At 46.8% G+C, this 26,763-nt stretch overlaps 1 protein-coding gene across 1 annotated transcript in view; it reads left to right on the forward strand.

The window, feature by feature from the left end:
• Positions 1-24,026: 24,026 nt before the first annotated feature.
• LOC140421042 (exocyst complex component 1-like) overlaps positions 24,027-26,763 on the forward strand; it is a 143,399-nt gene continuing 140,662 nt past the window's right edge. The window contains exon 1 of the mRNA XM_072505352.1: positions 24,027-24,310. Coding sequence (XP_072361453.1) covers positions 24,187-24,310 — 124 coding nt within the window. The 5' untranslated portion in view covers positions 24,027-24,186. The remainder of the gene's footprint in view (positions 24,311-26,763) is intronic.

Here is a 26,763-nt window from a genome sequence, read left to right on the forward strand (position 1 = left end):
CATTGTAAGGTTGTGAAAATGCAATAGAAAATAACCCTCTGTTTCGAGCCCTAGGTAATAACTCCGGCATCACTTAAAGGATGAAGGCCACACTTATTATCGTAACCCTGCTGGGACTTTTGGAAACGGGAGGAGAGGCCAAGCGAAGAACCTGTGGCCCCAAGGGAAGACGGACTCATCACCTCTGTCGAGGAGACACCTTACAATGCACCAGTCAAGGCTCAGGAGAAGGACCTTGGAACGCGACCCCTGCGGACGGATGTTCGGCTTACGTACAACGATGCAATCAGACCATACTCATCAGTGGAGTGACTAAGGGCAACCTACCCTGTCATTGGGTCAACTGTAAATGGGACTATAGCTTCAGAAACAAAAATAAGACTTTACCCTTGGGATGCGTTGACCAAGGGAGGGTAAGGATGCGGAAAAAAAGGGAATTACATGTAAACACGTATCTGTCTATGTCATATGTGTACGCAAAGGATATGAATGTTTCTGGTTGCTGGGTATGCACACATATCCCGACCCATGCTAAGGGAGGGATCCCCCTCAGACCTGTTCCGCTTAACCTGTCAGAAACAGTAGAATGGTATATTTACCAGAATGGTACTCGTCAATCCCCCAGGACTATAAGAATTGCATCTATGGTAAGACACCCAAACGGCGGGGCAACTTCTAGTTTATTGTTTCTCCCCATATCCCCAAGACCTTGGAAAGAGGGGGGCTATCCAATGAACACCTTTGAGATGTGGTACCAACCAAGTTATAACAGATCCCACCAGCCTCCGCTTCTCACCCTCACTAATACCACCAAGATGGGAAGACCACTGGGAATAATATGTTTAGTAAGGAATGTGGTTAAAGGGATATTCGTAGGTGCTAGTCGATGCAAGCACAAATTTGTAGTGGCCAACATATCCAAGGTCTATTCCGTATATACGTCTCCTCAGTTTTATGGGTGTACACTGGACGTCCCCTATGCTAACGGGACAGGTACCTTCAAGTACTCCCTGATGGCTGAAGGGTTTGATGTGGACAAACTCACTTCGTACAATGGGACGTACTTTATTTGTGGCCACAAGGCATATCCCTGGCTGCCAGAGAATTGGACGGGATCCTGTTATCTGGGGTATGTAGTCCCCTATATACACCACCTCGCCAATTTAGGCGACCATTACCAAATGATGAAGCGACAAAAGCGAGCAATAACCGAAACGCAATGATACTTTGGGATCCTGCTTCCCCCTATCGGGGTAGCTCTTGCAATAAAGAATAAAAGGGAGTCACTTTAGAACAGAGATGAGGAGAAATTTCTTCAGCCAGAGAGTGGTGGGTCTGTGGAATTCATTTCCACAGAGGGCGGTGGAGGCCGGGACGTTGAGTGTCTTTAAGACAGAAGTTGATAAATTCTTGATTTCTCGAGGAATTAAGGGCTATGGAGAGAGAGAGCGGGTAAATGGAGTTGAAATCAGCCATGATTGAATGGTGGAGTGGATTCGATGGGCCGAATGGCCTAACTTCCGCTCCTATGTCTTATGGTGTTATGGTCTTAAATAAGGAAGATAGCAAAAATCCTGGAAGAGGTAGCAAACGACACCACTGAAGCATTGACTGAGATAAATAATGAAATGGTGGCAATAAGAACCGTAGTCCTACAAAACCGAATGGCCCTCGATTACCACCTTGCAAACAAATGTGGGACTTGTGCCGTGATCGGTTCGGAATGTTGCACCTACATCCCCGATAGTTCGGAGAACATCACCCACCTCGTGGATCATATCCGCAGAGGTTAAGAAACTGCATGAAATATCAAGAGATGGGTGGTTAGATTGGTTGTTTGCCGGATCATGGGGGTCTTACCTAGTGCATGGATTAATAATCTTGATAGTTGTAATACTTGTAATAATTATGCTTAGCTTCCTAATGAAATGCTTGTGTAAAAGTGTCAGTTCAGCAGTAATTTCTCAACAGTTAATGCAGCAACATGAAGTGAGCCTTGAAGAGTTAATGGATGTGAAAGAAAGTGCTGAGGAACATAAGAAAATGATAGAAGTACAGATAGAATGGGAGAGACTGAGACGAGTGGCTATGGATTAGAAGTTATCATGAAATGATAACAGGGGGGAATGAGAGTTCGGCTCAAGATAGAATAGAGATCTGTGGGAAAATAGAATGTCAAATCGAGCTTTGTGTAAGCTGGAACATCGAGGCAGGCTTTGTAGCAAGCTTTGTAATCGCTTCTGCTTTTGCACCAGACAAATTGCAGTAACGGCCTTGGAAATGGTTCCTAACTTTAAAGATAACTATAACTAAGCTGAAAGCACAGACAGAATGCCAGGGGGCTGCTCTCAGAAAAGAAACAGTGTCATAAAATGTATATAAACTGCTGTTGGATGTATTAACTTTGGCTGGCTGCTGTACCTCTCCGGGATACAGTGGTGTAGCTCCGGCCGAGAATAAACGTATGATTAAGAAACTTGGTGTTCGATTGATCATTTCATCCGGACCGAAGGGAAACAAATTCTCACAGGTGGCGGAAAGCGTCATAGATAGCAGTTATATAAATGTGGTCACACCCAAGGTGCAGGCAGAGAAATGGATGACCACCAGAAAGGGCAGGCAGTCAGTGCAGGAATCCCCTGTGGTTGTCCCCCTCTCGAACAGGTATACCCCTTTGGATACTGTCGGGGGGGATAGCCTATCAGGGGAAAACAGCAGCAGCCAGAGCAGTGGCACCACAGCTGGCTCTGATGTTCAGAAGGGAGGGTCAAAGTGCAGAAGAGCAATAGTCATAGGGGACTCAATAGTCAGGGGCACAGATAGGCGCTTCTGTGGACGTGAAAGAGACTCCAGGATGGTATGTTGCCTCACTGGTGCCAGGGTCCAGGATGTCTCCGAACGGGTAGAGGGCATCCTGAAGGGGGAGGGCAAACAGGCAGAGGTCGTTGTACAAATTGGTACTAACGACATAGGCAGGAAGGGGCATGAGGTCCTGCAGCAGGAGTTCAGGGAGCTAGGCAGAAAGTTAAAAGACAGGACCTCTAGGGTTGTAATCTCGGGATTACTCCCTGTGCCACGTGCCAGTGAGGCTAGAAATAGGAAGATAGAGCAGCTAAACACGTGGCTAAACAGCTGGTGTAGGAGGCAGGGTTTCCGTTATCTGGGCCACTGGGAGCTGGTGTGACCTATATAAGGACGGGTTGCATCTAAACTGGAGAGGCATAAATATCCTGGCCGCGAGGTTTGCTAGTGTCACACGGGAGGGTTTAAACTAGTATGGCAGGCGGGTGGGCACGGGAGCAATAGGTCAGAAGGTGAGAGCATTCAGGGAGAACTAGGGAAGGGGGACAGTATGGCTCTGAGGCAGAGCAGACAGGGTGAAGTTGCTGAACACAGCGGGTCTGGTGGCCTGAAGTGCATATGTTTTAATGCAAGAAGTATTACGGGTAAGGCAGATGAACATAAGAGCTTGGATTAGTACTTGGAACTATGATGTTGGTGCCATTACAGAGACCTGGTTGAGGGAAGGGCAGGATTGGCAGCTAAACGTTCCAGGATTTAGATGTTTCAGGCGGGATAGAGGGGGATCTAAAAGGGGTGGCGGAGTTGCGCTACTGGTTAGGGAGAATATCACAGCTATACTATGGGAGGACACCTCAGAGGGCAGTGAGGCTATATGGGTAGAGATCAGGAATAAGAAGGGTGCAGTCACAATGTTGGGGGTTTACTATAGGCCTCCCAACAGCCAGCGGGAGATAGAGGAGCAGATAGGTAGACAGGCTTTGGAAAAGAGTAAAAACAACAGGGTTGTTGTGATGGGAGACTTCAACTTCCCCAATATTGACTGGGATTTGTAGCCACCTAAATTGGCCAACTCCCGATTTAAAATGGCGAACGGCAAAGGCTGATGGGAAAGTCAGCCAACACAGACAGAAACCAGCATGTGCAGGTTTGCTGTGCATTTAACTCTGCAAAAGGCCAGACAAACATCGATACCAACGACCATCAGCATAACAATGTAGCAGCCATCTACATGCTGATGAGCAATCCCCGGGAACAATAAGTAACATTTGGGACACACAAAGCAAAGCCAGACTCCCCGGCGCCAGCAGGAGCCAACACAAAGGAGGTGAACGAACACCTCAAGACCGTCCATCGATCAGGGAACCGCTCCAGTATTGGAGAAATCAAACCAAGCGATTGGGACAAAGTCCAATCACTTGCGACCAAGTACAGGGTCCGCCCCGAAAGGCGGGAAGCCCCTGGGGACTATAAGAGTCAAGCCCCAAGTTCAAATCGCTCTCTCTCTTCATCTTGTTGGGCGGAGAACGGCGTTTCAAATGCTGCTGCTTCCAGGGTTTCGCCCTGCTGATTAACTATGACGTATCCTGATAATCTATCCCCCCTTTCGCCGACGGAAGCACTGCCGTCGGTTAAAACAGCTAAGTCTACATCGGGCAGGGTAGTGTCAGTGAGATCATCGCGTACGGAGGCTTCCTCTCTGAGGAACGTCAGGCAATCGTGGCCCGGCTGTGAGCATTCCGAGGGTAGTTCGGAGAGAAAACCTGCTGGATTGATAGTGTTGCAGTGGCGAAATTGGAGCTTGGGATTATTCAGGAGATAAATCTCGTATTTGTTCTGCCGAGCCATGGTTAAATGTTGGGTTTGGAGCTGTCTGAGCAGTGCCATGACAGAGTGGGAAGTGTAAACCACAATGTCCTGCTGGAGGGTAAGGTTACCCGCCGACTGAAGGCTGTTGTAAATAGAAGCAAGCATCTGAGTGCAGGCGGGATAGCCGAGTGCCACAGGATCAAGCTTAGAGGAATAATAGGCGACGGGACGATGGCGATCTCCGTGTTTCTGGGTGAGGACGGCCGTCGCACAGCCAGAAAATACCGTACAGTAAAGCTGGAAGGGGCGATCGTACAAGGGCCGCCCCAGAGCCGGCGCCTGCATCAGGACTTGAACCTCGTGGCGGTATCATAAAGATACCTGGCGACTCGAGAGCAAAGGTAATAAAAGAGAGCAATTGAACCAACGTAAAGTTAGCAACAGACTCACATAGTGCCAGGGGCTTAGACGGGGCAGAGTTTGGAAGGAGCATCCAGGAGGGCTTCTTAAAACAATATGTAGACAGTCCAACTAGGGAAGGGGCTATACTGGACCTGGTATTGGGGAATGAGCCCAACCAGGTGGTAGAAGTTTCAGTAGGGGAGCATTTCGGGAACAGTGATCACAATCCAGGGAACGACAGGCTGGTGAGCCTTACGTCAGTGGTAGGGAAATTACTGGAGAGAATTCTTCGAGACAGGATCTACTCCCATTTGGAAGAAAATCGACGTATTAGTGAGAGGCACCATGATTTTGTGAAGGGGAGGTCGTGTCTCACTAACTTGATAGAGTTTTTCGAGGAGGTCACAAAGATGATTGATGCAGGTAGGGCAGTGGATGTTGTCTATATGGACTTCAGTAAGGCCTTTGACAAGGTCCCTCATGGTAGACTAGTACAAAAGGTGAAGTCACACGGGACCAGGGGTGAGCTGGCAAGGTGGATACAGAACTGGCTAGGTCATAGAAGGCAAAGAGTAGCAATGGAAGGATGCTTTTCTAATTGGAGGGCTGTGACTAGTGGTGTTCCGCAGGGATCAGTGCTGGGACCTTTGCTGTTTGTAGTATATATAAATCATTTAGAGGAAAATGTAACTGGTCTGATTAGTAAGTTTGCAGACGACACAAAGGTTGGTGGAATTGCGGGTAGCGATGAGGACTGTCAGAGGATACAGCAGGATTTAGATTGTTTGGAGACTTGGGCGGAGAGATGGCAGATGGAGTTTAATCCGGACAAATGTGAGGTAATGCATTTTGGAAGGTCTAATGCAGGTAGGGAATATACAGTGAATGGTAGAACCCTCAAGAGTATTGAAAGTCAGAGAGATCTAGGTGTACAGGTCCACAGGTCACTCAAAGGGGCAACACAGGTGGAGAAGGTAGTCAAGAAGGCATGCGGCATGCTTGCCTTCATTGGCCGGGGCATTGAGTATAAGAATTGGCAAGTCATGTTGCAGCTGTATAGAACTTTAGTTAGGCCACACTTGGAATATAGTGTTCAATTCTGGTCGCCACACTACCAGAAGGATGTGGAGGCTTTAGAGAGGGTGCAGAAGAGATTTACCACAATGTTGCCTGGTATGGAGGGCATTAGCTATGAGGAGCGGTTGAATAAACTTGGTTTGTTCTCACTGGAACGAAGGAGGTTGAGGGACGACCTGATAGAGGTCTACAAAATTATGAGGGGCATAGACAGAGTGGATAGTCAGAGGCTTTTCCCCAGGGTAGAGGGGTCAATTACTAGGGGGCATAGGTTTAAGGTGCGAGGGGCAAGGTTTAGAGGAGATGTACGAGGCAAGTTTTTTACACAGAGGGTAGTGGGTGCCTGGAACTCGCTACCAGAGGAGGTGGTGGAAACAGGGACGATAGTGACATTTAAGGGGCATCTTGACAAATACATGAATAGGATGGGAATAGAGGGATATGGACCCAGGAAGTGTAGAAGATTGTAGTTTAGTCGGGCAGCACGGGCTTGGAGGGCCGAAGGGCCTGTTCCTGTGCTGTACTTTTCTTTGTTCTTTGTTTGTATATGAAATGTAGTACTACTCAGTAAAGAAGTATGGAGAGATCAGTTCAGTCCATCACAGGGTCATACAGGAGTCTGCTAACTCAGGGAAAGAAGGTGTTTTTGAATCGTATTCTCAGACTTTTGTATCTCCTGCCCGACAGAAGAGGTTGGAAGAGCGAATAACCCAGGTGGGTCTTTGATTATGCTGCACCCTTTCCCAAGGCAGCGGGAGGTGTAAACAGAGTCAATGGATGGGAGGCAGGTTCACGTGTTGGACTGGGCTGTGTTCACGGCTCTGTCGTTTCTTAAGGTCTTGGGCCGAGCAGCTGTCATACCAGGCTGTGATGCAGCCAGATAGAATGCTTTCTATAGTGCATCTGTAAAAGTTGGTGGGACGGCACAGTGGTTAGCACTGCTGGCTCACGGCATCGAGGACCCTGTTCGATCCCAACCCTGGGTCACTGTCCGTGTGGAGTTTGCACATTTTACCCCTGCCCGCCTGGGTCTCACCCGCACAATCCAAAGATGTGGAGCGTAGGTGGATTGGCCATGCTAAATTGATCTTTAATTGGAAAAAATAATTGGGTACTCAATTTTTTTTTTAATTGGGAAGAGTTAATGTGGACATGCCGGATTTCCTTTGTTTTCTAAGGAAGTATAGGCACTCTTGTGCTTTCTTGGGCCTGATCGCCTCTGGAGCCTTGTCCAGCATCTTCTTCTCCACCAACTCGGCCAGCATCCTCCAAATGTACTTTGTGGCTCCTGTTCCCTCCACACACTCCGGCAGACCCACAATCCACAAGTTCTGTTGTCTGGACCTAAAGAGAAAATGTTGGAAAATCTCAGCAGGCTTGGCAGAAGCTGTAAAGAGAGAAAAGAGATAACGTTTCGAGTCCAGGTGGCCCTTTGTCATAGCATCCGCAGTAATTTGCTTTTATCTGTTGTCTGGACCTGTTCTCCTGTTCCTCCATCTTCACCCGCAGTGACTTGCATAGATCCCCCAGGATCCCCACCTCCAAAGACAACTTTTCCACCTCACGTATCGCCGCCCCATGTGCCTCGAGGAACTTCTCCACCCGATCGAATAAGCCTCATAGAGGTGCCACTGCTCCCTCAATTGCCTTCAACCAGTAACTGCGCATCTTCTTCCTCTGCTACTGAAATTCCTCCTTGGTGAAGTTAATCAATTGCTCTATCTGAGGCTTTCCCACTGACGGCCCTTCTCCCTCCGCCATTCTCGAAATTAGTGCTGACCACAGGTGTCCTCCAACTCCTCAGCCAGGTCCTTAACCATCTTCTGTCGGGTCTGATAGCCAGTAAACATGCACCGGAGAACCTCTTCTCCTGCATCTTCCGCACCACTTTTCCACCAAAACTACCTCGTTAATTGTAAAAAGTGCCAAAACCAATGCCTTTGAGCCAGAGCTGCCCTGTGCGCGACCATGGCCGCCACCAGAAGTTGCCTCGGCACCTTTAAGAGCCCTTGACCTTTGCTCTAACAGGGTGTGTCTTTCTGCAAATGTAACTCCCATCAAAACCTGAAGCCTATCCATATTTGTATCTTTAGACAGTCTAATAACTTGAACTCGAACGCTGATTGAGGAATTTTGAGACTAAAATTTTGCAACTTGGCAGAGTCTGCTAAATTCCATTATATACTCTTCTATGGAAGTATCATCCGAGTTTCTAAATTTGTCAAAATCTTACCATGCCTCATAAGCAGTTAATAAGTCATCCTTTTTGTAAATCTTATCCATGAAAATGGATTATATATCCAAACCCTCATCTGAGTCAAATGCCTTCTTGGGCATGGCTCCAGTTATAATAGAGCCATTTTCTAGCCCTTGTAGCCAGGGTAAAATTGCACTATAATTCTTTGAAGAGTGAACAACAGCAGCTTGCTTCACATTTGCTTCTGCCACTCAAATAGTACTGGATGAAATTGTAGAACACATTTTAAAGTTACGCTGTGGTGATCGATTCAGAAAACTTTATTTAAGTGTCACATAAGCTTTCAGCCCTTTATTTTTCGACAGTGCCAATATTGTTTCTTGTAAGGAACTGTTAACAGCTGAGGGCAGATGGTATGAGCTGACAGGAGCAGCAGCAGATGGAATTCACAGCATGTTGTTTCTAGGTACACTGTTTTTTACTTGTTTGCTATATTCTATGTAGGGACCAGATCTGGAAATTACAAGAAGCAATGATAAGTCAGTAATCGCTGCAACAATCTTCCATTACTTCCTCATCCCCTCAGAACATTTCACTCCTCCCAAATATCTTTCCCTCCTTTCAAAAATGAAAGCATAGAACATCAAGGAGAGGCAAAGAATTTGAGGTGGCCCTCCAGGCATAGTGACCTGATAGCTACAGAGGAGGTGATGAAGACAAGCCAGGTCTCTGCATGTTAGGCCATTCAAGATGGAGATCACCCAGCTATCTGGTGGCAAAATTAAGTACCACACAGTCACATGATGTACAATCTCCGTAATGTTGATTTGATGTCATTAACTGCTAAAATACGATAACCTAGAACCCAGACAGTATGGTAGCACAGTGGTTAGCACTGTTGCTTCACAGCTCCAGGGTCCCAGATTCGATTCCTGGCTTGGGTCACTGTCTGTGTAGAGTCTGCCTGTGTTTGCGTGGGTTTCCTCCGGGTGCTCTGGTTTCCACCCACAGTCCAAAGATATACAGGTTAGGTTGATTGGCCAAGCTAAATTGCCCTTAGTATCCAAAAAGGTGAGGTGGGGTTACTGGGATTTCTTAAAGGTACTCCCACATGACAATTCAGCCATCCTCATTATATAGGTTCCCTTCCCAATCTCTACACTGGTAACTAGTTAGTCCTTAAATCCGTGACAAAGCATCCACTATCACATTATCCTTTCTGGGATGTGTACAATTTTAACATTGAACTGTTGTAATAATAAACTATTCGGGAATAATCTTGTGTTCCGGGTTTTGAACTTCTCTATAACCGCGAAGGGATTGTGGTCCGTATAAACTAAGTTTAGTTTACTGTCATGCCGGATATAAAGTTCAAGTGCTGAAGGGCTAGTAACAAGGCTAAGGCTTCCTTTTCAATAGTGGAATCTGTTTGACATGGACTTAAGTTTTTTGAAAAATATCCCACTGGCCTCTCTATACCTGCATTGTCGTCTTGTAGCAGCACTGCCCCACTGGCATCTGTGGCTATTTTAAATGGTCTGGATAATATCTGAGGCGGCCACGGTCTTCCCACTAATACTGCCCTCAATCTCCCAAACTCTTGATGTTTTGAGGACCATTGCGTTTTTGCTTGTTTCCACAATATTTCCAACATGCACTGTATGTCAGTCTCTAACTGAGCCATGGTTTTAGTAGAGACGAATGTGGCTTTAATGGTTCCGAGTTTCCTGTGGCTACATTATGGCTACTTAACGTAGTGCATCCTGGTGTTTCCCTACAAATCCTTTTTTCATTAGCTTTATTAGATCTTCTCTCTGTTCTTCTGCAGACAGGTTTGCATCTTTGATTTTAGTACTCTCGCTAATATCTTCAAAAAGTGCCCAATCTCTTCTTCAAAATCAACGACAGCGTGCTTCCATTTGTCAGGTTTCTGACTATCCAAATTGGAGAGGGGCCCCCTGAATGAATTTCTTCTGCATTTCTGTCTCTCGTGTAATGCAGGCAGTCCTTTCTGATTGTCCATTAAATGTTTATCTAAATTTCGAGGATCTTCTGCAGCCAAACTACAAGCAGTATTATCAATGCTGAGGGAAATATTCGGCTAGTTTTTAATCAATAAACATTTTTGAACCTTTCCAGCTTTACATTCTCTTTTCCTTCAGATGGTTACTTTCAGCACTAAGTAAAGCATAGGGTTCAACCTTCGCAGAGTTGATTGGCTGTATATGCACCATTCTTCATTTTACAGGTTTTACCTCTTCAGTGGAGTCTTCGTGAATTGGGTACTCTAAATTTATATTTAAAAAAATTATGAATCACCTCATAATCGTCAGCCATTATTGATGCTTGTCTAGCGGTCATCACCCTTTGGTCTTCAATATGGGTTCTTATCACAGAAGGTAGGGAATTCTTAAATTCTTCTAAGAGAATGACCTCTCTCAGAGCCTCATAGGTAGTTTCAACTCCCAATGCTATCCCCTTATTAATCAAGAACCTAACTATCTCTGTCTTAAAGTCACTCAGTGATTTGGCCTCCACAGTCTTCTGCGGCAAAGAGCTCCACAGATTCACCACCCTCTGGCTGAAGAAATTCCTCCTCATCTCTGTTTTAAAGGATCGTCCCTTTAGCCTGAGATTGTGTTCTCTGGTTCTAGTTTTTCCTCCAAGTGGAAACATTCTCTCCATGTCCACTCTATCCAGGCCTCGCAGAATCCTGTAGGTTTCAATAAGATTCCCCCCTCATCCTTCTAAACTCCAACGAATACAGACCCAGAGCCCTCAATCGTTCCTCATAAGACAAACTCTTCATTCCAGGGATCATTCTTGTGAACCTCCTCTGGACCCTTTCCAAGGGCAGCACATCCTTAGATAAGAGGCCCAAACTGCTCACAATACTCCAAATGGGGTCTGACCAGAGCCTTATACAGCCTCAGAAGTACATCCCCAGGGACTGAGCAGGTAGCTAGTCTTCAGCAGCCCTCTCAGTGCCGGATATTTGGGTTGTCCCTGCTTCCAACTGTTGCAGAGACATGGGTTCTCCAGAAAGTGACCTTGCGTCGAAACTGAAACTATGCCCCACCAAGGTGTGTATCTCTACACTGGTGGGCTGCAGTTGAGTGCTGTGATAGTTCTTCGTGAGTCCCCTCATCCTCGGATGTGTTTTGGGGGCTCAGGCTGCTGCTCGGCTGCCTAGATGCCCAAACTCTGCTGGTGCCTTCAAAAAAGTGCAAAAAATAGCTTCAGCTATATCAGAGTAAATTCAAATCACTTTGATTTGATGAAGTGATGGAGCTGAGATCTGTACTATGGTGTTGGGAGAGGCCTAACTCCCCTTCCCCATATGAGTGACCGAAGTCCTCCCCAGAAAGGTCAGTTGCATCCTCCTTGAATCCAGTCAAGGCGAGTATCTCTGCTGTTCCCCCCTACCAGTCTCGGCTCGCACTGACTTGCACATCAGCTTGATCTGTAATAAAAACATAAGAAAGACTTGTGATCAGAGGGGATGGAGCAGAAGTCGGGTTAAATGCATGTCACAAGCCCTCCTCAGGAGGGCCAGAGGATGGAGCATGAGCAATATGATAGATTGGATGGTGCTGATATGAAAGCGTCTGTGAGAAAATTAGTATTGATTTGTGCCACCCACAAATGGACGTGTCAGATCTGTGAAGTGAGTAGTCGTTTGAGTACATGGTGCCATGATGAGAGTCTGATTGTGGAGGGAGTGGAGAGGACTTACCCTGGCAGAACGGTTAAGATCATTAATCCATTGTATTGTGCTTTAGGCAGTTCCCAGCTGCACTGATCTGGGCGATGTCATCCAAGGTCGGAGAGTTGACCTTGGGGGTGCTTCTTGGGGCCATCCCTGGGGTTACTGACATGCCTTTTCATCCTGACTCCATGGATCAAGGCGTTGATTGGCTGGTGGTTGAAGCAGGGTGCTGCCATCTTCTTGAAGGAAGTGGCATTTTGCTTCTGCTATCTTGAGCAGTCGCCTAACGACAGGTGGGCTGGAATGATGGGTGTGTTACACTGGGATTTAAACATGGCATTTGGACCTTCGAACTGACCAGCTGACAGTAGGTGGATGTATCAGTTCCTAACCCATCAGGTGATTTGAAGAGATACTCGCAAGTGCATAATTAAGTAGGCTACAAGCGTGGAATCAGGCACGAGTTCTTGCCATTCAGGCCAGTGGAAACGGCACGGCTGTAATGGCTGCCATCGGGCTTAAACAAAGAAATTTAGAATTTCACCCATTATTTCTGTAATTCTCGGTCAGAACCCTGAAACTTGTTCAGACCAGAAAAGACCTTACATGTCTATGTCCAAGGAAAGAGTGGCCACCAGCATAGAGCATCATGTATGCCAGGTAACTAAATGCATGATAATCCTTACCAATAGATTGTGCCCTCAAGACTGCCAATTTAAGCAGGCTCAAGGCAAAATTCACCTTGGTTGTTGAGTTCCATCACTAAAGTGCAGCAAAGCCCTTGCACAGGTAATTAGATAGTCTTTGCTAGTCCCTGGTAGGCTCCAAAACCCAGGGGACATCAATCAAAAACATCTAAGCAGTCAGAGAAGGCATATATGAGCTGCCTGACTCTAGCTCTGGTGAAGTCACAGGGGTAGCATCACATAGTAGTAGAAAAAAAGACAGAAAAGATTTGGGGTTGCACATGAGTGTGCACTTCACTTAAAATGTTTCCATTTTACGTTTATGAACCAGATTTATTTCCAAGCTCCACTGTTCTGTCCTCTCCATCTTTACCTGCCACCTGTCAAGTGACCTTCTGCTTTCTGAAATTGGTATGACAAGACTTCAAAGCAATAGTCTGTGAGAGGAATAAATTGTTGGTCTGTCGAACTGATTCATAACTGGGGGCTCAAGATTGGGTGGCGGAGCATGGTGGGTTCAGAATCGATATGCCAGATGGCTGCACTGCCTCAGATTAACTGAAACTTCTCTGCAACAGTCTTTTCCAGGCATTGCTGGCAGCCAAGTATGCAGTTGCATGCACTTGCTCTCACCACAGCAAGATTCTCCTCCTCCTCCAAGTTCAGCTTGTTCATTACCTTTCTCTCCGTTGCTGCTGAAGGCACAGCAGACCATTACCATCCAGGCAGCTGAATTGCGTTTTCAGCATTCTGATTGATTGCTCAGTTCCTCCGTCCTGTGAAGCAGCAGGTGGTTCAGAACAAGGCTGCTGCCACTGTTCTTATTCCCTACTTGTGGTCCAAGGTAGAGCTACATTAATGGCTTGCAAGCCGCTTGTAGAGGCTGATCAAAAGTGTAGACGAGTGCAGATTTAAAGGCAAAAAACTCGAAGGAAGCAGAAATGGATTCCAAAGTATTGGAAATGACCACAAAAGCAGTGAAAGCATACTCTCAAAGTCCTGTGAGTAAGCCTTACGCCTGTACAAGGAAGTAACTGTCAGATCTCATTCTTTAAAACCTTTTTAGCCTGTCAAGTGCTGAGCCCCATCATTTCCCACTATCCTTTCACCTCTTTTTACCCGGTGAATTCCAGGCAGCTGGAGGAACCCATGAACACAGAATTAAAGACAGAATCCTGGGTTGAATTTGCAGTTGCTGAGCATTTCACATATTCAAATGGAAGACCCCACCTGTTTCCCAGGGGTTTCCCACACACTGGAGAGCATGCTTTGGTTCAAGGTGCATATCGAAAGGTTCCTGCCAACTTCTTCACACACTGGCAGTTTCAACTCGCCACTCACATACCTTGACAGATCCCCCACCGCACCCCCTCCCCCCCCATTGTCTTTAGTTCCCACGACAAACCCCATTCCCATACCACTGGAAACCAAGGATGTAAATTCTGATGTGTCAGAGCTAGAAATTCCCCAAATTAGAGATGTAAATGTTGAATTCCAGCTGATTGGTTGTGATTTAACCCCTCAGGCGAGGAGCAAGGTTGAGAGGGAGGGCCTTCATGGCTTGTGTGTATATGATTATACATATATTAGTATGCATCGATCACTATTATATTTGCTGGTATACATTCAGTATACACACATATATTGCACGTGTCTCTACACTAGGCCCACGCCTACAATGTCCATTCGCTCTTACCACCTTTTCCCTCCATGGCATTTTTTCCTGTCAGTTATATCAATTCTTTCCCTCCCCATTGTGATGTGGTTCACCTCATCCTAAAGCCTCCACGCACGTTCCCCCGGTATAAGTGCCAAAATGCTAGAAGCCTCCTCGCCCTCAACCAGTCTCCCTCCTAACCCCACTTACATGCTTTTCCTGCCTGTTTCATAGAATTTACAGTGCAGAAGGAGGCCATTCGGCCCAGCAAGTCTGCACCGGCTCTTGGAAAGAGCACCTTACCCAAGGTCAACACCTCCACCCTATCCCCATAACCCAGTAACCCCACCCAACACTAAGGGCAATTTTGGACACGAAGGGCAATTTAGCAAGGCCAATCCACCTAACCTGCACATCTTTGGACTGTGGGAGGAAACCGGAGCACCCGGAGGAAACCCACGCACACACGGGGAGGATGTGCAGACTCCGCACAGACAGTGACCCAAGCTGGAATCGAACCTGGGACCCTGGTGCTGTGAAGCAATTATGCTATCCACAATGCTACCGTGCTGACTAGGTTTCTCTGAGAGGTTTTTGTTGCTTCCAATACTTGGGCATGGTTTTTCATATGGCAGGGTTTCCCGCACTGCCACCCAAAACGATGGCAGAGAATGCCGAAAACAGCAGCCTTGCAGCCATTTAACAAAGAGCGTTAAACAGGACTCCGATAGAAGTCCAACCTCAGAGAACTGCCAGCCAATCTGATTGACAACAAACTCTGAAATCCCAGTAGTGCCAGTGGCAACAGTGCTAGGGCTGCAACTAGAAGCAGTCCCCAAATTCTAAGTCCCAGAGTCCAAAACCAGGTAACTCCAGGGACTGCAATGACAGGGAGGGCTGGTGATGCCTGAGGGTTGGGAAAGTGAGAAAGGTTGGCAGTTTGATTGAGCGGCTTTGGGAAGGGGGGTGGGAGCATTTCCCGGTGGTTGGGTGGGGCTGCAGAACCTGGGATGTAGCCCTAATTTAGAAAGTACCTTGAAGGGGGGGCGGGGCCGAACTGTGGCACAGTGGTTAGCACTGTTGCCTCAAAGTACTGAGGACCCGGGTTCAATCCCGGCCCCGGGGTCACTATCCATGAAGAGTTTGCACATTCTACCCGTGACTGCGTGGGCCTCACCTCCACAACCTACAGATGTGTAGAGTACGTGAATTGGCCACGGTAAATTGCCCCTTAATTGGGAAAAAAAATAATTGGATATTTTAAATTTAAAAAGAAGGACCCTGAAGGATGTGCCCCCCTGTTACAATCCCAGTTGATGTTTTAACTGGGCAGGAAGATCCGAGAACCATGGCTCAAAAGACCGGAGCTACTACTCTTTCCCCCAAAAATGGCTGCAAGGCTGCTGTGTTCGGCATTCTCTGCCATCGTTTTGGGTGGCAGTGCGGGAAACCCTGCCATATGGAGGAACAGAGTCACAGGACCACTAATTAGTTTTAACAAGGAAAAATAAACATTAATATGAGAATTTTGATTAAGATACAATACTCCTTTACTGCCCCCACCCTCCCTTGGTTTTACAAATATACACAGATTTTAAGGATAACATGGGTTAAAGTATATCTTAGGTTATTATTGCCTCAGTAACACAGGTTCCTTTAAACACACAGGCTGACTGTGGTCAGACACACTCCACTCTGAACCATGTGAATTTCTGTGTATTTCTCCTCAAAATTCCGCTGATGATTCTTGTACCGTGAGCCACCTTATCTCACTGTAGTCCGACTTCGACACACGTGATTTCAAACTCCACTTTCAAAAAGACACACTTCAAGTCTTTTTTTAAATAATGCTTTCCCTCAGCTGCTTCTATCAACAATTGGCTTCCAGATTTTACACCTCTCCTTTCAGGTACCCTTTTCTTTGACTGCTACATAGATTCCACAATTGTTTTAACTATCATTCCCAGACTGTATTAAGATGGCATCAAACTTTTGATTTACCTCTGAAGTCTGCTTTCCCACTTTAAATATGGCTTCTGCAGCTGTCTCTTCAATTCAGAACTCTATATCTAGTTTTCAGTTGAAGTCTCCTGAACAGTGCTTTGTTCAGCTTCTTGGTCTCTGTTCCCCTAATTTCAGTCTTCATAAGACATTCTTTCTGTCCCAATCCCTGGTTGTCTGAAATTTATCTGGTTCTTTGGAAAGTCTGTCTTTTAGTAGCCCTCTTGTCCTGATTAGCTTTTCTTCTGGTAGAGCTGAGATGTTCACTTTCCAGCTTCTCATCTCCAATTGCAATCTATCCAGCTAAAAACTAAAGCCTGCCTGCTTTAAAGGTGCCCCAAGTTGCTTGTTGCCTTTTTTACCTACTGTAAATATGGCAGTCAGTGAGGTTGCTCTCCTTCATTTGGATATCAATATTCTAATGCTCAGAGTCGCCAGGTATCAAATGATACCACCACAAGGTATCGATCAAAGAGCCAAACACCAGTTAGTTAGTTCAAGATCAAGGGTACTTTATTTACACACACAATTAATCATGCAACATAAACACTAGTTAAACTACACCTATCGACTATGACACCCTGTACTTAACTTCAGGCACCCGGCTTAGGTCAGAGGAACAGTGGCCATTGTTCGATTCTGGATCTATCGGGTTTGTAGAAGTAACTGTGCTCAGCTAGGCTCATCCGTCTGGTAGCGGACGTTGAACTTGAACTTGCTTCTGGTGGTGTTGCACTTGGAAGTGGACGTTGCCGGAGCGCCAGGTCCAAGAGAGGCCGAACACATGGTGGTCTCTCTTTTTATCCTTGGGTGTTTTCGCGCTCTTTTGGGTGGTCCTTCAGTTTGGACCCCACTAATTGGGTAACTCCTGGTCACTATGTTCGATTCGAACCAATAAAGGGGCAGGTGCCTTGATGGCTGGGCGTGTCCCAAGCAGTCACTGACCCTGTTGTTTACACTTCACGAGTACAGGGAGTGGCGCCGAAATGTCTGGGATTGTATCGGTCACTCAAGTATCAGTCCTTTGTCTGGCGGAGAAGGGCCATCAAAATGCTAATCGGTTGGGGGTTTCGATACCGTCTGGATTCCTCACTCGCAAATATACATTCAGGCTCTGAGCCTTCCTGAATCTCACATTGTCCATTTTCCCCGCTATGCTTTGCGTTCTTCTCTGTTCCTAGTTGTAAGTGGCCATCCCAGACGGATACATTCCGTCCTCTTGATCCTCAACGCGAAGCGTGAAATATCACAGTACTGGATCTTCTCTTGTTCTCTGACATGCCGGGTACCCTCAATCAAGGACAGGTTCTACCCTACTCTGTCCTATGGGTCAAAATATTTACCTAAGTTTCCCTAATACAACACATATCTCTAAAAATCCTAAGGGGGCACTTAACATTCAAACATACACTTCAGTCTCTTTACACAAAAAGGGGAACCTCTAACTGTCTCTAACTAGACTACACTCATGCTGCTATCTAATAACCAAATAACTTATCTTACAATACAAAATAACCAATAGCAGCATCACATTCCTACTTATCACTAATGTCCATGTACAAAGAAAGTAACTTTATTAAAAAAACAACCGCGGAATTTATTAGGGAGGAAGGGTTCAGAAAGAGTGTGGGGTTTGGTGGAGTCCGAGGAAAGGGGCTCTAAGTGTGGATACTGGAGGTCGGGAGGCTCTCCTTCGCCATTTTCAAGTCTGATTGCCTGGATGACATTGCAAAGTATAGCTATAACCAGTAGGGCCTCTACTGTGTACGACAGGGAGTACAATTTTATGATAGTCTCACACCATGTGGGGGTATCAGTGGCTGTGTCTATTTGTGGTGTAGTGTCCAGGCTAGGGATGTTGTGTTGGGTGGTCATGTTTAGGGCCTGTGTGGTGAGGGGTGTAGGGGTGGGTAATGCATGTAACTGTATTGCTCCAATGATGATCATGATGCAGATCATCAGGTTCATCTTCATCTCGTCTGTATCTTTTCCTGTCTTCAGGTATATCCGTATCTTCCTGGTGGTACAAGCATAATATATGTTATTATCTTGTTGCTTAATATCTTGTTTGTCTGTCTGTTTCTCCTTAACGTCAATTTCCCATTTAGAATCGTTACCATATGTGACCCCCTCATTTTCTTTTTAAACCAACCATTTGGGAGACAAGACATCCGGAAAAAAAATTCTGTCACAGTGCGAACACTCTCGCAGCCTGTGTTTGATGGGCTGAGTGGGCGGGCAATTTCTCCGTCCTCTGCAAACTCGTTTCAATCAAGTGTTTTGAACATGTAAAAAAAAAACTAAAGAAGGAAGCGGGCAGGTTCCATCAGGAAATAGGACACCGTAAATCACATTTGGCATGGGGTGTAACTAGCATATATGGAGTCTGTGGAGTGTGACCGAAGAAGCGAGGAAGGAGAGAAACAAAAATGAAGTGGCATTGCTGAGGTGTCCCTGCCATGAGAAGTGGCGGGTAAGCGCTCACAGTTTGCATGGGGCAGCAGGGACTTTGCAGCTGCTGTGGGTGGTGTTTGCTTTCATATCTGGGGGCTAGTCTAGCTGGTGGTGGGGGTCTCCTGCAATCTCGGGCGAAGTGTCCTGACTGCCCACAGTTGTAAAATGACCCCTCGGGCACGTAAGGTGGAGCAGGCTCTCTGGTGTATTGCCTTCTTGGGTATGGTTCCCTGGGTGGGGAGTTGGGCTGTTGGTGTTGTTGCTGTTTCGGGGGGGCTTGGCATTCTCGGGCGTAATGTCCCTTCTGTCCACAATTGTAGCATTCCTGCACTTTAGGGTGTTGTGTGTTATTTCTGTCTTCATTTACCCATGTGGGGTCTTGGTGTGCCCTTACTGGATTCATGTTGGCATCTACTATTTCCTGGTCTGTCTTTTCCTGTAGGGACTGTTCCCAAGCTCTAGATAATCGTTTCAGTACCCACACTTAGTTGTGTGCCGGGTCTGAGGGGTTGTAGTTGGCAAATGCCTTTTGTCCTGCCTCCATGGCGTGGGATACTAGAATACAGGTCCATTTGGCCGTATTGTCTACCGATAACTGGGCGTGGGCTAACGCACCGGATACTGCGGTAAAGTGGATCCAGAAGCGTCCACCAAATGCTGTTGGATGCTCTCCCTTTTTCTGTCTGCACTGGTTGAGTCCTTCTACCGGATCTTCTAGGGCAGCACGGTAGCCTTGTGGATAGCACAATTGCTTCACAGCTCCAGGGTCCCAGGTTCGATTCCGGCTTGGGTCACTGTCTGTGCGGAGTCTGCACATCCTCCCCGTGTGTGCGTGGGTTTCCTCCGGGTGCTCCAGTTTCCTCCCACAGTCCAAAGATGTGCAGGTTAGGTGGATTGGCCATGATAAATTGCCCTTAGTCTCCAAAATTGCCCTTAGTGTTGAGTGGGGTTACTGGGTTATGGGGATAGGGTGGCGGTGTTGACCTTGGGTAGGGTGCTCTTTCCAAGAGCCGGTGCAGACTTGATGGGCCGAATGGCCTCCTTCTGCACTGTAATTTCTATGTAAAAAAATCTCTTCTATTGCAGCCAATAGCGTCTAAAATGGCTGTTTCCATATCTTGGAGGCTACCTCCTCCTACATTTTGTGGGTCGGGAAGGGCTGAACTAACCGACGGGTCAAGGCTCATCACTATGAGCTTTACTTCTTCCTGCTCATCCAGACCGTACATGAGGGTCTGTTGCCTAACTCGTTCGAAAAAGTGGTGTGGGTCTGACATGGGGTGAAAAGTCTCAATTTTATCGCGGGCATCTCTTAACTGGGTGATGGTTAGTGGGATGGTGTACACAAAATCGGGTTGGACTTCTGTTGTTATTCTACGCTGCGTGGTGATGGGGTTCATTGGGTTGTGTGCTGCCTGTGCAATTGGTGGTGCGGGTGCTTTTCTTTTCGGGGACTGGGGGGCTCTATTTTGACTTTCTGTCCTGTTCACGTATCGTTGGGCCGTTTCACTAAGTTCCTGCCAATCAGGGCCATCTTCCTGATCTAGCTGTAGGCAAAAGGTATCTCTGAACCCATTCTGAACGGATAGCAGTGATTGCAATCTTGCAATTTGCTGCCTGCACTTGGCATGGTCCACCGAACTCTGCCTCTGTTCCGTGGTGGAACTGTGGAGTGCTCAGAGGGCTGCCTTCAAATCCTCATATTGTTTCCTCAACTATTCTACTTGGTTCTCTGTTTCCTCTCTTACCAACACCGCACGTTGCGTGTCCTGGTAGGCCTTATCGTATTGAATCTGAAAGCTGCTGAGGTGGGCGAGACAAGATTGGTGTGCCCTCTTGACATCATCCATCTCCTTGTCCTTCGCCGCTAGCTGCTCTCGGAGTTGCTCGTTTAATCTCTCACATTCGCTAACATTTCCCTCTCTACTTTCTTTCTCCTCAAACTGTCTACGGAGCGTCCTCACGACCTCCTCTGTGCCTTGCAATTGTGCCAAGCAGGACACGATTGCCATCGGCTTACAAACTCTACTCAAATTCTTCTTGTGGATCTCGGTCAGGCTGTCCCACCAAGTTTGTCCTATGCTGCCAGGACCTGTTTCCTCATTCGCACAAAACTCGGACCATAGGGGCCATCCTTTCCCCTTTAGGTATTTCCTAATCTCTTCTTCCCATATGGGACACTGTTCTGCTCGGTTGGTCGCTGCGACCTCGGGCTCTTGTGGATGCATAAGGCGTTCCATTGCCTTCTCTATGATTATCTCTGTTTCTATCGGGAATTTGGGACAAGGGAGAACAAAGCGGTGGTGCAAACACGGGTACGGCTCAAGCTATTTTCTGGTTTACGCAACTCCCGAAAGTTTCACGTAACAAAATCTATTGAGGTTACCTTATATCCCTTTGTTAGTATGCATGCAAATTACACACTTGCGAATCTAGAGGTTTGATCGATACTGGTCTTACGCTTGTGGTTTCTTTTGCTTTGCCAATTTGGATTTCTAATTCAAACGTTTTTGTGGGTTCTCTCGGAGTGACACTGTCACTTCTGGGTCAAGTCCCAAATGTCACCAATAACTGTTGCCTTTTATACCTACTGTAAATATGGCAGTCAGTGAGGTTTCCCTCCTTCCTTTGGATATCAATATTCTAATGCTCAGAGTCGCCAGATATCAAATGATACCACCACAAGGTTCAACCGGCTATCGATCAAAGAGCCAAACACCAGTTAGTTAGTTCAAGATCACGGGTGCTTTATTTACACACACAATTAATCATGCAACATAAACACTACTAGTTAAACTACACCTATCGACTATGAAAACCTGTACTTAACTTCAGGCACCCGGCTTAGGTCAGAGGAGCAGTGGCCATTGTTCGATTCTAGATCTATCGTGTCTGTAGAAGTAACTGCTGCTCAGCTAGGCTCATCCGTCTGGTAGCGGACGTTGAACTTGAACTTGCTTCTGCTGCACTTGGAAGTGGACGTTGCCTGAGCGCCAGGTCCAAGAGAGGCCAAACACATGGTGTCTCTCTTTTTATCCTTGGGGCGTTTCACGCTCTTTTGGGCAGTCCTTCAGTTTGGGCCCCACTAATTGGGTAACTCCTGGTCACTATGTTCAATTCAAACCAATAAAGGGGCGGGTGCCTTGATGGCTGGACGTGTCCCAAGCGGTCATTGACCCTGTTGTTTACGCTTCCCGAGTACAGGGATTGGCGCCGGAATGTCTGGGATTGTATCGGTCGCTCAAGTACCAGTCCTTTGTTTGGTGGAGATAGGCCATCAAATTGGTAATCGGTTGGGAGTTTCGATACCGTCTGGATTCCTCACTCGCAAATATACATTCAGGCTCTGAGCCTGCCTGAATCTCGCATTGTCCATTTTTCCCGCTATGCTTTGCGACCTTCTCTGTTCCTAGTTGTAAGTGGCCATCCCAGAGGGCGACATGCTAAGCAACGACGTTATGCTTCTGCAAAACTTATTTACTTTTCATGCCATAACCCTCAATAAGCACAGTTAGAAGCACAGTTGGAACTGAGCAAATCCCCACACATACAAATACAACAGGAGCACCCGGAGGAAACCCATGCAGACACAGAGAGAATGTGCAAACTTCACACAGTGGTGGGCAGCATGGTAGCATAGTGGTTAGCACAATTGCTTCACAGCTCCAGGGTCCCAGGTTCGATTCCCGGCTTGAGTCACTGACTGTGCGGAGTCTGCACGTTCTCCGCGTGTGGGTGGGTTTCCTTTGGGTGCTCTGGTTTCCTCCCAGTCCAAAAATGTGCAGGTTAGGTGGATTAGCTGTGCTAAATTGCCCTTCGTGTCCAAAATTGCCCTTAGTGTTACTGGGTTATGGGGATAGGGTGGAGGTGTGGGCTTGGGTAGGATGCTCTTTCCAAGAGCCGGTGCAGACTCGATGGGTCGAATGGCCTCCTTCTGCACTGTAAATTCTATGAAGGTCGGTATCAAAGCCGGGTCCATGGAGCTGTGAAGCAGCTGTGCTAACCAATGTGTCACTCCCCCTTGTGTTATGGCCTGTGAGGTTTAGGGACTTGCAGGTCCCGATAAAGTTTGTAAAATAATGCCAGAGGTGTGAAGAGCTGAGGTAAGTAACGGAGGGGGGGGGGGGGGGAGGTGGAGCAGAGTGCTGCACTAAGAATCAGCAGAGCAAAGCGCTGTGTCAATTGGAGGAGAGCGCTGGCAACTGAGTTTTGTGAAAGGGCTGGGCCAGTACGTAGTGCGAGGCTAAGCAGATAGTGTGGAGTCAAGAGTGTGCGGAGGCTTTCCGAAGTGGTTCTTGGGAGGTCAGTGATCCTTTCCCCAGATTACTGTCACTCAGATAGGTGCTACATCTGGCAGCAGTGACCTGGCTCTGCCACCTCATTAAGACAATTTGCCTTGACATCTTGCTGCCCTCTCCAAAATGCCACTATGCCGGCTGGCGTCCACCACCAACTATATCAGAGGATTGCGGTTTCTTCCGTGCCGCGGCCTGTGTCCACACGCACAGCTCCCCTCAAACAGGCTTTGCCCGTAAATGGCGTCAACAACACGCGATATTCGCCAACCGCCAACGAAGAGTCGCGACAGCGGCAAACTGTTATTCGAAATTAATAGGAGGGCTGAATTTCGGCCGAAAACGCAATTTGTACCCCTCAAATGTGATCCGCATCCAATGAAAATCAACTCTCTTTATGTTTTAAAAAAGATGTACCGGACCTGTCACGGAGCTTAAATACGAACAAAGCGGTGGACGTTTAAAGCAGGCGTTCGCGGTGTTGACAGCATCCAGAGAGACACAAGAGACACCACCAAGCCCGCCGCGCCAGCCTCCAGCTCCTCCCGCTGCCTCTATTTCAAATGAGGAGAATGCGAGGGAATTGTTAACTGGAACGCCGCGCGCATTCCCGTGTCCAGATCAACCGCTGTCAATCAAATGACACCACGGGCGGGGAAAGTGGGGGATTGGACGGAGGGCGGGAGGTCGATTGGAGAGGCGGGACAAAGGGGGGCGGAGCTGGACGGAGCCTCGGTGTGGGCGAGAGAGCCGCGCGATGCACGAGCGTTCTTTCCCTCGCGCTTCCGTTGGCAGGAAGCTTCTGTCAGTTGGTGCGACAGAGAAGGTCAAAGGCGGATGTTTTAGAGGCACAACCGTTTCTTTCTCAGTGATAGATTGCATCTGCTTTAAATCATGCGATCTCCAGTTACTTAGAGAATATATAAGAATACCCCCCCCCCCCCCGTCGCTATTGTCAGGATTGCACATCTGTATACGGCGGGGTATCATTTTCTTCTACAGTTATTTGGACTTATACTTCCTGGACTAAGTTTTAAGCAAAAGGGAAGGAAGGAAGGAAACCATCTTATTCTATTTGTTCCCTTGCTGCACCCGCTATGATTGCCATTCGGAACCAGTTGCAAAAAGATGTTTTCACACCGCAAGAAGAGAGGTTGCTGGGTCTGGTGTTCGTCTGGAAAGCTGGAAAAAAGCGGAAGAACAGCATCTTGTGCGCCGCAGGTGCGTGGCCTGTGCAAATGGTGGGGCGCATCGGTTACACCGCACCGCTTGCTGTACTTGCTGGGTTTGAGATTTTATGCTGGGAGCAAGTCCATCGTGCAATCTACGTTTAGCAAAAACGTTTTAGTCACATTATGCATCCATCCTGTTTTCCACAACCCAAAATTCTTGAGAGCTTCTGCGGGTGTGCCAGTTTCACGTTAGACTTGGCGCTCTAAAGCGATGGGTCAAGTCAAACACCTTAACAGCAAAATAATTCGAATGCATTACATAACACAAGCCTTTTGGCATTTCCGATTTACAATGAACCATGGGAGATCTGCTAAATTTTATCTTGTCAAAACTTGCCACGGTGTTATTACTGTTGATGGATATGATGGGAGTTAAATACTCAGATTTGCTCGAAAAGGGAGACGTTTGGAGGAGGGAGTGGTGTTGGTCAAAATCACCTCAAAACTTCCACATATTTTATATTGAAAGGGATAGTTACATGGAATTTTGGGGGGAATTTGAAATGTCTAGAAGTTTCTTGACCGCCAGGTTGTTTTGAATATTGGTGTTCCTGACTGGGAGTATCCCATGATTCTTGAAGAAGTTTCCTGTAGATGATGCAGACTGTTACTTGGAATCAGTCTGAGAGCTGATCCAGAGCCATCAATCCAAAGAAAGTAGGGGACTGGTGTTATTTCTTGTATTAAAACTGCGCACATGCTTTATTTCTGCAAAGTACTGCAGAAATGTTATGCTAGTTGACAAAGGATAATTGGATTATTGCAGCTATGACTTAATCTAAGGACCCTATGTACTTTCAGAAGCATTTGTTAAATGTTGCATTGCAAAAATAATGTACAAGCTTTGACAAAAGGTCATCCAGATTCGAAACATTTGCTCCCTTCTCTCTTCACAGATGCTGTCAGACCTGCTGAGACTGTCCAGTATTTTCTGTTTCTGTTTCATATTCCAGAATCCACAGTAATTTGCTTAAATTTCTTAGATAGTGAAGTTTGTAATTATTGCAAGATGTGTTGTCCTGAGTTTTTGTCATTTATTTGTTCCTTTATTAAGTAAGTAGTCTGTTCGTTTATGATTGGTCTGATTATATATCCAATCAGCTTTGAAGGTTGGGTGGTGCAGCCATCTGGGATGGCCACTTACAACAAGAAACATGGACGTTCGCAAAGCCTAAAGGGAAATATGGACAATGTAAGATTCAGTCAGTATATTTGTATGCAGAGAATCCAGACAGCATCGAAACCCTCAACCAGTTAGCATTTTAATGACCCATCTCCGTAAGACAAAGGACTGACACTCAGGTAACCGATACAATTCCAGACACATCGGCGCCACTCCCTTTACTCAGGAAGCATAAACAGCAAGGTCAATGACAGCTTAGGACACGCCGAGACATCAAGGCACCCGCCCCTTTATTGGCTCAGATCAAAGGCAGTGATCGAGAACTGCCCAATTAATTGGGTCCAAACCTAAGGACCGCCCAAAAGAGCGCAAAACCCTCCCAAGGATAAAGAGAGACACTGCCATGTGTTTGATCTCTTTGGACCCGGCGCTCTGGCAACGACCATCTCCAACTGCAGCACCACGACCGGAAGCAAGTTCAAGTTCAACGCTCACTACCAGACGGATGATCCTAGCCGAACCGCAGTTACATCTCTAGATCCAGCCGATCCCGATTCGAACAAAGGCCACTGTTCCTCTGACCTAAGCCGGGTGCCTGAAGTTAAGTACATGTTATCATAGTTAGGTGTAGTATAGCTCGTAGTGTTTATGTTGCATGTGTAAGTTAATCTTGTGTGTAAATAAAGTACCATTGATCTTGAACTAACTAACTGGTTGTTTGGCTCTTTGATTGATACCCGGTTGAACCTTGTGGCGGTATCATTTGATACCTGTTGACTCTGAGAACATATCATATCACTATCTAGATAAAAGAAGGGCAACCTTATTGACTGCCATATTTATAGCGAGTAAAAAAGGCAACATTTATTGGCGACTCTGATGGGATTCGACCCAGAAGTGACTGTGTCACTCTGAGAGAACCCACAAAACGTTTGAATTAGAAGTCCAAATTGGAAAAGTAAAAGAAACCACAAGTGAAAGACCAGTATCGATCAAACCTTCAAGATTCTGAAGTGTGTAGTAATTTGCATGCGTACTAACAGGGATATAAGGTAAACCCGATAGATTTTGTTGCGTAAAATCTTCGGAAGTTGTGTGAACCGGAAAATAGCTTAAGCCATACCCGCTGTTTACATCACCGCTTTATTCCCCCCTGTCCCAAATTCACGGTAGAAATACAGAGATTACGGTAGAGATGGCAATGAAGGCAATGGAACGCCTTATGTACCCACCGGAACCCGAGGTCGCAGCGACCAATAGAGCAGAGCAGTGACCCATATGGGAAGAGGAAATTAGGAAGTACCTAAAGGGGAAAGGAT

Source organism: Scyliorhinus torazame, chromosome 5 (assembly GCF_047496885.1).
Source record: "Scyliorhinus torazame isolate Kashiwa2021f chromosome 5, sScyTor2.1, whole genome shotgun sequence".
Lineage (NCBI taxonomy): Eukaryota > Metazoa > Chordata > Chondrichthyes > Carcharhiniformes > Scyliorhinidae > Scyliorhinus > Scyliorhinus torazame.